This window comes from Bubalus kerabau, chromosome 7 (assembly GCF_029407905.1).
Source record: "Bubalus kerabau isolate K-KA32 ecotype Philippines breed swamp buffalo chromosome 7, PCC_UOA_SB_1v2, whole genome shotgun sequence".
In the NCBI taxonomy this organism is placed as follows: Eukaryota; Metazoa; Chordata; class Mammalia; order Artiodactyla; family Bovidae; genus Bubalus; species Bubalus kerabau.
The window spans coordinates 20,253,139-20,266,878 of record NC_073630.1 but is presented as its reverse complement, the minus strand read 5'-3'; the positions used below and the strand labels follow the sequence as shown (position 1 = coordinate 20,266,878).

Below are 13,740 nucleotides of genomic sequence, written 5' to 3'. Positions count from 1 at the left end.
GAAACCTCTTACAGGAAGAAACAGTAACTCAGAACATAGTCCTTGAATGCAGAACCCTGGAAAGAAATGACTTAAATTCCAGAGATTATTGAATGCATGAGGTGCTAATGAGGAGACAGAAGTTGGAGGGAAGATGGGCTGGTTTTTCACATCCTGACTGAGACGTACCAGGGTCTTCTCAGGTGGTGCTAGTGGTAAAGAACCCGCCTGCCAAGGCAGGAGATGTAAGAGAGAGGAGTTCGATCCCTGGGTAGGGAAGTTCCCTTGGAGGAGGACACGGCAACCCACTCCAGTATCCTTGCCTGGAGAATCCCCTGGACGGAGGAGCCTGATGGGCTAGAGTCCATGGAGTTGCACAGAGTTGGACACAGCTGCAATGGCTGAGCACACATGCACTGAGACATACCAGGCCTCTCAGACCACTGAAGGATGAGACCTCACCGGGAATGGCACGTGGTTTAGTAACTGGAAAGTCATCCAGGACCCGTGACTCTCTGGTGACCAGAGTGCCTGGTCGGGTTTCTAAGCAGCAGCGGTGCCCCTGGCCTGGTTGAGGTGTGTAATCTCGGCCACGTGGCGGCTAACCTGCACCTGGCTGCTTCTCTCTGCGCTCTCTGCTTCACCGCTTCTTTGTACTCTTGGCTCCCACCCCCTTGTGGCTTCTGCTAACTCCTGACCTCTCTCTCTCTTCTGCCTTTACTCTGAGTGCCTTTCAGGTGACTTCCCATTTCTCGGAAAAAGAAGGTTGATTGGCAGGTCAGTTCCTCCCACCTCCTCAAGACATCATCTTACGTGGGCGTGGCTTTCTTGGAAGTGGGTCAGGCAGGTTAAGTGCCAGAGCGAAATAGGTTTCTCTCCAAAGCTGTTGGTTAGAGGCCCCTCCAGCGTGCTGCTATAGCAGCGGCCCCCGACATTTTGGGCACCAGGGACCGGTTTCGTGGAAGACAGTTTTTCCACGGGATGGGCTGGGGCCGGGGGAACCGTATGGTTCAGGCGGTAGTGCAGTGATGGCGGAGTGGCACAGGAGGCTTTGCTTGCTTGCTTCTTGCTGTGTGGCCCCGGCTCCTAACAGGCCGTGAGCCAGGGACTCTGTTCTATAGCATCCGCTGTCGTCCTCTTGGTCTAGTAATGATGAAATAATGATGCTGATCAACTTTGATTGAATTCTTATTATTTGCCAAAGACATAGCCTAATATTTGAATTTACTTGGATTATTTTCTACATCCTCATAGTAACCTTATGATGTAGGGTACCATTTCACAGATGTGGAAATTGAGGTTTAGGCAGGTTTGGTACCTTGACCAAGATCACTCAGGTAGTAAGTAGTGTAACTGAAATTCAAGACAACGTAGTCTATATTGCAGCATGCTCGCTGTCTGTCCTACATTTAACCCTTGTCAGTTGTTCAGTTGCCAAGTCGTGTCCAACTGTTTGTGACCCCATGGGCTGTAGCACGTCAGGATTCCCTGTCCCTCACCATCTCCTGGAGTTTGCCCAAGTTCATGTCCATTGCATCATGATGCCATCCAGCCATCTCATCCTCTGATGCCCTCTTCTCCTTCTTCAATCTTTCCCAGCATCAGGGTCTTTTCCAAGGAGTCAGTTCTTCACATCAGGTGGCCAAAGTATTAGAGCTTTAGCTTCAGCATCAGTCCTTCCAATGAATATTCAGGACTGATTTCCTTTAGGATTGACTGGTTGTATCTCCTCACAGTCCAAGGGACTCTCAAGAGTATTCTCCAGCACCACAGTTCAAAAGCATCAATTCTTTGGCGTTCAGCCTTCTTTATGGTCGACCTCTCACCTCCATACATGACTACTGGAAAGAACATAGCCTTGACTCTACAGACCTTTGTTGGCAAAGTGATGTCTTTGCTTTTTAACACACTGTCTAGGTTTGTGATAGCTCTTGTCTGAAGTGAAAGTAGCTCAGTCGTGTCTGACTCTGTGATCCCATGGACTATACAGTCCATGGAATTTTCCAGGCCAGAATTCTGAAGTGGGTTGCCATTTCCTTCTCCAGCGGATCTTCCCAACCCATGGATCGAACCCAGCTCTTGTCTATGGACTACCCCCTTTTCTGGATTCCAGGGGAAATTGCAGGTGAGCCAGGGAGCTTGAGTATAGGATGGTTCGTGCAGGAGACCGGAATGCTCTCTGCCACACCCTAGAGCAGGCTTGTCTGAGTGGCTGGAATTTCAGTCTCCCTTGTATGGTGACAGATGCGCATCAGTACATTTCTTATTTGTTGACTCTCTAAACTTCTGTTATAATGATATTGCCTCAGCTGTGTTCCATTAATGTATCTTATTTCTTAGACACCTATTGGTGTCCTTGCTTAGTTCTGCGAGATACTGTCTACTACTTCGGGGATAGTGGAAATCTCCTATTTTCACTGGTGAATCATCACTTAAAAGCTCCAGATTGATACGCCAAGAGCTAGTTGTCTTATAGCCAATTTGTGGACTGGCTAATTTGCTGAAAGTATTTGTTTCAACTTTTTAAATTGACTGCTGTTCATTTTGTCTTTATAGCAGCACTTTGTTATGGTCAATTTGTTTTTGCTTCTGCTGCAGCAACAGCTATAGACTTGGAGATGACTGAGCGTCACAAGAATACAGATGCAGGTATAGATAGTATGGGCTTCCCTCATAGCTCAGTTGGTAAAGAATCCGCCAGCAATGCAGGAAACCCTGGTTCTATTCCTGGATAGGGAAGATCCTTTGGAGAAGGGATAGGCTACCCACTCCAGTATTCTTGGGCTTCCCTTGTGGCTCAGCTGGTAAAGAATCCACCTACAATGTGGGAGACCTGGGTTTGTTTGATTCCTGGGTTGGGAAGATCCCCTGGAGAAGGGAAAGGCTACCCACTCCAGTATTCTGGCCTGGAGAATTCCATGGACTGTATAGTCCACGGGGCTGCAAAGAGTCAGACACAATGGAGTGATGTTCACTTTCACGTAGATATTATGAATATGAAGAATTCTTAGGAATGCTCATTTATACTAATTTTTTGTAATATAATTTTAATATATGAACAGGCTTCCCAGGTGGTGCCAGTGGTATAGAACCCACCTACCAATGCAGGAGGCGTAAGAGAGAGGGGTTCAATCCCTGGATTGGCAAGATTTCCTGGCGGAGGACTTGGCACCACACTCCAGTATTCTTGCCTGGAGAATCCCATGGACAGAGAATCCATGGATTTGCAAAGAGTCTGACATGACTGAAGTGACTTAGCATGCATGCAATGTATTAACAAAGAATATGAGTATAGGAAATCCGCCTATATTCTTGAGACTGTGGTATTTGAATGTATTCTTCTTGTGACCTGCAGTCTTGGTCTCTGGCTTTCTCTCTCATTCTGCCTCTTTCCTTTTCTGTCTTTGCTGCTGCTGTTCAGATTTTCACCTTCACATCAGCCATCACAAATGACTAAAGGAATAAGTACATGCGGACAACTACTCTGCTTCTCATCCATTTATCCTTATTCCAATTAGATTCCACTTCAGAGGATATTTTCTGAGCTTACACACAAAATCTAGTGCCCTTGACATCTTTGACTCCCAGGGCTTTGCTGCAGGATACACGCAGGAGGAAGAGGAGGACTTCCTAGTGGGGGTACATGCAGGCTGTGTGTGTTCTCACATCAGCAGTAGTTTGGGGTGCAAAGGAGGGCAGCCAGGTAACATTTTGTATGTTTATTTTTTTCAATAAGTTTGAGTTTTAAAAAGTTGTTAATTTAAACCCAAGGATGGAACATTCAAGTCAATATGGAGAACTAGAGCTGAAATCATGTCCGGATTGTCAGTGACATAGACAAAACCTAAAAGTTCCTTCCATAACTGCTTGTTTCATAAATGATGCTGAGTTGATAGTGAGTCAACATGAATGAGACTATTTACACTGACTCAGTCGCTGTGTGGACTGGAAATATCAACTAGCTGAGGAAAGGTATCGTTAAATCTAACACTTGTCTCTTCACCTTCCCATCCCACTTCCCGTCTGTTTCCCAGCCCACTCCCAACACTTTTTTTCCAGTGTAAATTGGGAGATTTAGTTTTTGTTTTGTTTTAAATAAAAACTCAAATGGATACATTTTATTTCTTTTTTTCCTTTTTTTTTTTTTTTTAATTGAAGGATAATTACAATACTGTGTTGGTTTCTGCCAAACATCAACTTGAACTAGCCAGCCATAGGTGTACCTATGTCCCCTCCCTCTTGAACCTCCCTCCCACCTCCTACCCCATGCCACCCCTCTGGGTTGTCACAGAGCCCCAGTTTGAGTTCCCTGCATCATACAGCAAATTCCCACCAGCTATCTATTTTACATGTTAGTGTATATGTTTCCATGCTGCTCTCTCCAGAGGGCTTTAGTTGTGGTTGTGCTTGTGTGTGTGTGTGTGTCTGTGTATGTACCCATACATGCAGCGATAAAGCACAGTGTATCCAGTGCTTTGTTTTGTTGTGTGGAACTCCTCAGGTGCAAATCGGCTCCAGATAGAACCCGTGTATGCAGTCATGGAGTCTAAGGCTCCTGAGTGACTTGCAGAACTCGTGGTCAGGCCAGGATCTAATATCAGCAGGATTTCTCTCCCTACTCTCGTTACTTACCTCTCGCTGCAGACTGACTTTCTCTGCAAAGTGAAAAACACACAGCACGGGGCTCCAGAGTTGAACCTTTTATAGCTTCAGCCACTAGAGACAGATATTTATTCTAAATCCTGGGGTTGAGGAAGGGGAATTTCAGGCTTTCTGACTCTCACCCAGGTGGTGGGGTTGTGTGAGAACTCTGAGTAGCTCATGGAGTGGGTTTGGGGAGAGTGGACCTTTACAAGGAGGAGGGGGCCCTGTTCCCAGAAGAACAGGGCGGTGCCCTCTTCTAGGTTCCTCGAAGCCTAGGTGTCTGCTGCTGGCGGGCTTGCACATTCCTGAGGATTTACCACGAATCTGAATGTCTATTTTAAATCCCTTGGCTGACTTAACTGTAATCTTAGATTTTTTTTTTTCCTTCCGCTTCTTGTTAACTACAAGCTTTAATTATAATTACTCTTCAGCTGGCATGTTCTAGCACTTCTTACTCATTTGTCAAATGAGCTTAACACAATCAAAAAGTCCAGGGAAAGACCCCATCTTTGAGACAGCAGAAGGCTGAACTGTCAGCTGCCCATCATTTTTGTAATCCACAGTCTTTGTTGCCTCAATTATGTTCAGCTCCTCTTTGGTTGCTCTGTGTAGTTAGAAGCAGTAAGACTGCTCTTTAGTGACTATTTGGAGGCAATGCACAGGTGAAAAAGTCTCTTTTTCTATTTCCAATCAGGTAAGCCATCCTAATCCTAAGGAAAAGAAAACCGGGCATTGACTGCCACACTTTGTGTTTTAAGATTTGAGTTGGTTTCCAACAGATAACTACCTGGAATTCATTAAAAATAAAGTTCTTGGTCGTCTTTTCTGTCTTTTGCAGAATTTTATTTCCTCCTAGCTCTCAGTATCTGGCTCCAGCCCTGTCTTTTGCCACAATGTAGGATTAAATGAGTAGGATCTGCAGTCCAGCTCGGGCCCCAAATGATTGTTGTTTCCATGGAAACAGTTGAAGGCCTCTCAATTAAAACTGCCCCTGCAGGCTGGGGAATCTAAAAGTATGAAAATGAGTTTGTCTGAGAAGCCAAATTCTCATATTCCAAATTAAACCCAGAGAGGACAGTGCCTCAGGAATCCACTGACAGCTGGGATCGCACTTTTTTTTGCCTTTAAGGGAGGGAATGTCTTGGTATTTCAGGCCCAGGTGTGTGTGTGTGTGTGTGTATGTGTGTGTTGGGTTCCTTGTTTTGCTGAATTCCCCAGATAACTGTCCTTGTTATCCACGGAGCTCTTTGTGTACAGCGATGGATCACCGAAGAGTGTTTGGGAACAATCTGATCTTTGCTCAGACTCTGGTGTGAATCACAAACAACAAGCCCATTAAACATGGATGAAATCATAGAATGGTCTTAAAGTTGGAAGGAACCTAAAGGTCAGTAAGTCCCTATTTCCCCTTCACTTGAGAATCCCTCCTGGAGCCCTGTTGACGGAGGTTCACAGCTTTGACTCCCCCGTGAGGGGAAGCACCCCCATGAAGGGAAGCCCTGGTTTCTCAGGCAGCCTTCTCCAACCCATGACTGGAGACCTGCTGGCATTAGAAAGGTCACTTTATGCTGGAACTGACATCTCTTCCTGTTTCTTCCAGCCTTGGTGCCAGATAAATTGAATCTATGTCTCCCATAAATAAAGTTGACTTTATAAAGTGTAAGAATGTTATCACATAGTCCAAAAGCCCTCTCCTCTCCTGGCTGAGTGGGTCTGAAACATCAGGACCTGAAGTATTAACACTTATGTTCATAGGCATTCTGAGGGGAGAGGTTGATTTCTCCCCATCGCGCGACCCTCACCACTTACTGTCACTTAGATTTTGTCTGACTCCTCTTGCAATTTTTTTTTTCCCCCTCAGCATCGTTTGTGTAGGTGGAGAATTGGTTATGGTATTTCTGTGTTTTCCTTTTTCCCTGTGCAGTATTCACAGTTCAGAACTTGGAACTCTAAGAAACACAAGATTGGATCCAACCATTGGTCTATGCAGTTTCATGAAGGGTGTGGCTGCCTTGTATGATGTCACCCCAGACATTAGTGAATACACCCTGCATTCCTAAGTGTTTAATACTCTCTCAGCCCTTCATTTGTGACTTTATTTAAACTCTGGCCTTTTTCATAAGGTTTAATTGAACATTGTAAGGATCCTTTATGCCTCATGTGTACTGTTATTAACATTCTATTATTGTCCTTAAGGTGATCCCTGCCTACCCCCGCCCCCCACAAGAAACAAAAACCTTACAAACAAATTCTCTTGTTCAACGTTGCCGCAACTTTAAAATGGGTTAAAACATAAAAACCCTAAACTCCAGTGTTGATTAGTGCTGACTGAAAAGTGCTGGGAAGCAAATCCATAGCTTCCATTTGGTAGACAAGGATTATTGAAGTAGGTATTCTGTTCTGGTTCTAAAAAGTCAATAGCTGTGAGACCTTCAACAAGCCACCAGACCTCTCTGTTTCCATTTTCCTCAAGTATAAAAGGAGATGATTGCTCCCTATTCCAGGTTGTTGGGAATGCTTTGAAAACCAATTGTTTAATTTTAAAGGCTTTATAGCAAACTATACCATGTACTCTGGGGGTATTTTGAGAGCTCAAAACAAACTTAATAAGATAAAAAAAATATTGATGATATTGGATATTTAAGACTCACAGATTTCCACGGTTCCAAAATAACAGTAGCTGGCCTCTGTAAGAATGAATATTAAATATATACCTTCCATTATAGAGAAAAAAATCTCATATAATTTCTAACATAGATTCTGGGTGGTATTTGATGTGATATCACACTTAAGAAAAGATTTCAGTAAAGAAGTGGTATTATTTGTAGAGAGATGAAATTACTCTGGGTTCTTTTGGCAGGAGATAAACAGGTTGCAAGCCGGGGAATAACCTCTGATTTGTAAGTCATTTAAATCCCAGTCCTTAAAAAAAGGGGAGTAAAAAAATACCCTAGTAACTCAACATGGGCAGCCCATCAGTACAAATCACCCAAGTGGGCTTTGGGGATATGAGCTTGATGGGGTCTCCTGACAGTTCAAGGGTAGGCCTGAGGTGAGTTTTTCTCTGGAAAACTTTTAGGGTCTGGGGGCTGGGGCTGTCTGCCACATTAGCTTTAAGACTGCAGCTCTACCCTTATTTCCTGAGAAATGCCAAGGGCTCCGGAGCTGGCCCTGGTCTGGCATCTGCATGCCCCCGGGCTGCAAGGATGACTCCTTTTGGGTGTTGAAAGGTGTTTTTCCTACACATCTGTTTTTTACTCAAGACCACTTGTATTTGGAGATACGGAAAGCAAAGGTAACAACCATATCTTTTCCGTACAGGGTCTAGTGACAGTTTCTTGGGATCATGTCTTCGTTTTATATAGTTTTACCAAAAATATGAACCCATCTAGCCCTTGGAAAGAAAGTAGGTTTTCTTCTCTTTTTCTTTTCTTTTCTCTATTTTGTAGAGTTTCTTGACATGATGTGATATGATCAGATCACCTGTGAAGGTTTTCCTGGGGTGGGGCAGGGAGAGACCATGGTGATCATCTGTTCATGCTGGAAAACTGACCCAGCCTCCCAATGCCCTGTTGTCTGTTCTGTCCAACAGGGAGTTCTGTCCAACATCTCTTCCATCACCGATCTCGGCGGCTTTGACCCGGTTTGGCTCTTCCTCGTGGTGGGAGGAGTGATGTTCATCCTGGGATTTGCTGGGTGCATTGGAGCTCTGCGAGAAAACACTTTCCTTCTCAAGTTTGTAAGTACCATACTCCACTTACACACCGAGAGCCAGACCCTCATCTCACATCAGGAGGACACTCTGTCAAGGCAGGAGTGAGCCGCAACCAAAGGCACTGGCAAGACTGTGGCCTGAGTAATGCTTCTCTTTTAGGAGAGCACTTTAGATGCCCACCACCACCCTCCTCTACCCATGTGCCTGCGTGCTAAGTTACTAAGCTGTATCTGACTCCTTGCAACCCTATGGACTGCAGCCCACCAGGCTCCTCTGTCCATCGGATTCTCCAGGCAAGAGTACTGTGAATGGGTTGCCATGCCCTTCTCCAGGGGATTTTCTAGACCCAGGGGTTGAACCCGTGTCTCTATGTCTCTTGCATTGGCAGGTGGGTTCTTTATCACTAGCACCACCCGGGAAGCCCCTCCACCCGTGCCTCCTTAATAACATCACCACCCATGGAGGTTTTGTCCATAGATATCACAAGTTTGCAGTCCAGCCCTGAAAATAGCTTTAGGGCTGAAGTAGGTCTGTATATGTATCTAGTTTTCTTCTTTTGGGTGATTTTTGCCCCCTCTTTTAAGTACAAAGTCAGTAGAAAGCTGACTGACTTTCAGGTAGTTGGTTCAGAGAAGCCAGACATAAGCACGGTGGCTGTGACCTGTCCAGATTAAGTCTGTTAAACAGAAGGTCCTGGTGACTATAGAGAAACGGTAAACACACATTTCCTGTGTTCTCTGCTAGTGCAAAGGCCGCCTTTGTGTGACCAGCGTAATTTTTAGATCGCTTGCAGGATATCTGGTGTGATCTGTTAGCATGAATATTTTTGGAGAAGTTTGACTCAGGGGTGGGTAAGTATTAAAAGTCAAGAATGAAAAGGAAAAGCCTCTTCCTTTGGAGATTTCTTCCGCAGGAGATCAAAATGGCATGTGCTTCCCTGTGTGTCTCTGAAGTCAGTTTGGTAGGTGTAGTCAGTGGTCAGGAGTGTGCCTGTCTATCTGGAGCTTGGCATTCTGGTGGGTGTCTGTCTCATGGCACAACAGCATCCACTTCCCTCTCCAAGAACAGAAAAATGAATTAAAGAAAAAAACAAACCCACCTTTCCATGGCGAGGGAAGACCATGACTTGGAGAGATCTGCATTAGTGTTATAGCCGCTGTCCCTGGGCGGCTCCTCTCCCTCTGCTGATGCAGCATTGTCTAGGGACGTGTGCACCTCAAACAAGAGCATCGACTGGAGCTGGTCCCAACAGCCATGCTGCATGGGATTCCCATCTTAGCACTTTCACCACGTCTCCTCTGGCATCTTTTCTTGAATTTCCCTAAGAAAAGCAGACTCAGTTTCACCATCCGTCAGTCAGTTCAGTCGCTCAGTCCTGTCCGACTCTTTGCGACCCCATGAATTGCAGCACGCCAGGCCTCCCTGTCCATCACTAACTCCCAGAATTCACTCAGACTCGCATCCATCGAGTCAGTGATGCCATCCAGCCATCTCATCCTCTGTCGTCCCCTTCTCCTCCTGCCCCCAATCCCTCCCAGCATCAGAGTCTTTTCCAATGAGTCAACTCTTTGCATGAGGTGGCCAAAGTACTGGAGTTTCAGCTTGAGCATCATTCCTTCCAAAGAAATCCCAGGGCTGATCTCCTTCAGAATGGACTGGTTGGATCTCCTTGCAGTCCAAGGGACTCTCAAGAGTCTTCTCCAACACCACCCCAGGCTAACTCTTTTTGAATTTGAGCGCCTCTGCCTCAGACAAGGTTCTGGAGGCTGTTTAACTTGAAATTTCATATAACTCATGCTAACAGGGAAAACCAAGGATTGCTTGGTCCTGTGTACAATTTAATGAGTGCTTGGTTCCCTGTTCTTTATATGTAGGTCTGTGTTGCAAGTAAAGACTCTTCCAGGAATGTGAGAGAGCTGGGTTCAAACCCTGGGTTGGGAAGATCCCCTGGAGAAGGAAATGGCAACCCACTCTAGTATTCTTGCCTGGAGAATCCCTGTAGACAGAAGGACCTGGCGGGCTACAATCCATGGGGTCACAGAGAGTTGGACATGAACTGAGCAACTAATCACAGCACAACCACATGTTGTAAATAGTTTTACACACACACACACACACACACACACTTTATTCCTCACCTAGTCTTGACCTGTGGAGTCCTAAGGAGAGCTTTGTCCCTGATTGTGACCTACCAACCCAGCAGTCTTCTTGACATGAGATATTTCTAAATGTTTGAGCTCACCTCACTCAGCTTCTCTATAGCTTCAGTGGTCTCAGATCATACTACTGGCCACTATTTTATCAGTGTTAGTCTCCTTTTCCCCTTTAATGTGATTTACTGGCATGTGGTTTGGTTTATAAGGGTAGTATCTTTAGTAGATCTGATGATTTTTATAGTTGAAGATACCAGAGTTAACTGAACAGACAGAAATACATATATTTCTCTAGATTAGCATCTTAATTTACGAAGTCCCACATTGAAAATGAAGAGAATTGTGTTGTTTCTTGTTTTTTTTTTCTTTTTTTTTTGAGACTTGGAGAATATTTTAAATGCCCTCTCTCTCCACTTAGTACAATCAAAACTGGCCTAGAATATGCTTTGAGCAGGAGCTGTGACAGAAGTAGGAAGTAAATGTCAACACGGCTCCAAACAGCCTCAAAGGTCGGATGCCAGAAGGCTAAGAGAGCTGCTGAGGGAAATCCAGGAGCTGGGAATGAGCTTCCTGGTTGACCGAGGCCCTGAGATGAAGCCTGTGCGTCAGTCTCTGCCCCATAGGAAATGGGGGAAATTAGCTTACGGCATCCGAGGGAGGCAGATTCTGCCAAATACTTGAGAAGAATTTTATTTGGACTCCATTTCTGATTATGTACGTTATGATTCATTATGAGAAAACGTATCAGAGTGACTGGAATGTGAACTTGCCTCTATGATGGAGGCAAAGACAGACATCTAATTAGTACCTTTGCATGGCCTCTGGTTTGCGTGTACACACCTGTGAACCGGCTATGGTTTTTCTCACTCCTAAAGTGTGTTATCTGTTATACTGACATGTGTAGAATGCTCCCTGATGAAGGAGGGAGTCGTTTTATGTGGTGGGGTAGGCAGTGTGTGAAAAAGTGGTAGGATTTTTTCCCTCTCTTTTTTCTAGATTGAGGAACGCTTACTTTGAAATTCTTGGTAGTACTGATGACTGTTACGAGCTGTTTAGATTCCTTTTGTGGTGAACTCACCAAGGACCGATAGCCAGGAGCTCTGTGGAACCTGAGGGGCTGAGCTAGAAGGCCTAGAATTGTGGCCTAAACCATGGGGTCCTGGACTTTGGCAGGCCCTTCTTCCTTCCAACCCTCCCTCCCCTCCCTCCCCTCCCTCGTGCCCCTCCTCCCAGCATTTTGGATAAACACTGTCTAATGTGGAAAAGACCTGGCCCCACGGTCCTCTGCGACCCCCAACCCCAGTCACAGAAGACTGTGGGCTCTGTAGGGGCAGGGCTGTGCTCCTACCTGCCCTTGACTCTGCGAGGCCCACCCAGGCCAGGGCCTGTGCTCTCCTGGGCCATTCAGTACATGTTTGTTGAATTAAAAAAAGCATTTTTTTTTTTTAAATTTTTGTAAGCAAATTACGACACTTCCTTTGCACCCCTCGCCAACATGTTTTCCTCTCCTGAGCGCCTTGCTGTCTGCTCGCTGAATGTAGACCCAGCAGCAGCTTTCGTGCCTTTGCCCCTCAGCCTCTCAGTGGCAGGAGCCCAGCAGGACGGGTGGCCCCAGCGTCACCCTCTCTTTCCTTGTCACCAGAAGTTTACCCTCTGGTCCTTTACAGCTTCATTTCTCATAATCCGTTTGAATGAAATAGTTCGCAGAGGGTGAGAATGTGGGGGTGGGAGGAGGCGGAAAGAAGCATGGGCGTGAGCGGGATGTAGATATGACTAAGATGAGGCACTTCTGGGTGTTTTAGATGAAAGGGAAATTTCTCCAGATTTATGGGCAATGACCGTGTATCCTGTGGTCTCCCGCCTTCCTCTTAAATTCTCATTGTCTACGTCAGCCGGAAGTCTTCCTCTGGCTGCGTGTTGATGTTGTTTAAAATATCACGAGCCTGGTGGTTCACCAGGGAAGGCTGGCACGGCTCGCATTCCCAAGAAAGTGCTCAAACCAGTGGTTTCATTTTATTTTCATGATGGGAAATTTTGTTCATGTCACAGCTTACCTCCTCCCCACCCCATGCTCCCCACCAACTTCCTCTTTGACCTCTTCATCTAAGATGAACACATCTGCTCTCTTACCCTGTGTGGCAGGTGCAAAGGGGAATTAAAAAATGGTGTCCTCAATCCAGAAAAGGAATAGATTGCATCCAGAATCAAGGCCACAGTAGCAAATGACAGACAGTCTTAAAAAATTGGGATAATTTATCTTTCAACATACAAAAGCTTACCAGAGGTAGGGGCAGGTCATTGTTCAAGCATCTGACAAGTGCATTAATCAGGAGAAACTCATTAGGCGTTAATGTGGGTCTAATGAGAAGTTCCTATTATCCGTGTTTGCTTATGGGCTTTGTTGGTTAATTACCAAAACGGAACACCAATGTGATTATGAAATGATTTTTAAAAATTCTTTTTTGGAGTGTAATACTCTATTAATGAATCTTAAGAAATTGAAGGTTATCTGCTTTTGGCATGGGTAATAACCCAATATAATTACAAACCTTTTTAGAAGAAACCGTTTAAGTATACATGACCAAAAATAGCACTTATAACTGTTTTCTGTGTGTCTTTTGTTTTAGTTTTCTGTGTTCCTGGGAATTATTTTCTTCCTGGAGCTCACTGCTGGGGTTCTGGCATTTGTTTTCAAAGACTGGATCAAAGACCAGCTGTATTTCTTTATAAACAACAACATCAGAGCATACAGGGATGACATAGATTTGCAGAACCTCATAGACTTCACCCAGGAATATGTAAGTTTAAATTTGGCTTATTTTCAGGTTGAAAGCCTTCTTGGAAGGATGAATCCAATGAATGTTCCTCCTGGCTTCTGCGTCTGCCAGTTGCAACCTACCTCTGACTCTTCTGCATGTTTTTTTCATTTGTTTGCTTGTTTTCTAACTTGCTGTATAACTTACATGATTTGTATTCTAATGGGAAATGTCTGATTTTTCACTTATCTCAGTTTCTACTAAGAACAAAGAAGAAAACTCTTAGGCAAAGAGGTTATCATCAAGGGTGCTCACTCCTGTCAACATTTGAAGTCTCTTGTTTTGCTATAGGTTTACCCTCTTTTTTTGTGCTGGGGGGGTGGGGGAGGTTAAATGTGGATTTTTTTCTGTTCTTGGTCCCCTTCCTGGTCATTCTCCATGCTTCATAGCTCATAATAATGTACTTAGCAATAGAATATTTATCCACCAAGTT

The 13,740-nt window shown here is 44.9% G+C and overlaps 1 protein-coding gene across 2 annotated transcripts in view; it reads left to right on the top strand.

The window, feature by feature from the left end:
* Window positions 1-13,740, top strand: part of TSPAN5 (tetraspanin 5) — a 179,603-nt gene that overhangs the window by 158,399 nt on the left and 7,464 nt on the right. For both annotated transcript variants that reach the window (XM_055587761.1, XM_055587762.1), the window contains exons 3-4: window positions 8,216-8,362; window positions 13,119-13,289. In XM_055587761.1, the coding sequence (XP_055443736.1) occupies window positions 8,216-8,362; window positions 13,119-13,289 (318 nt within the window). The remainder of the gene's footprint in view (window positions 1-8,215; window positions 8,363-13,118; window positions 13,290-13,740) is intronic.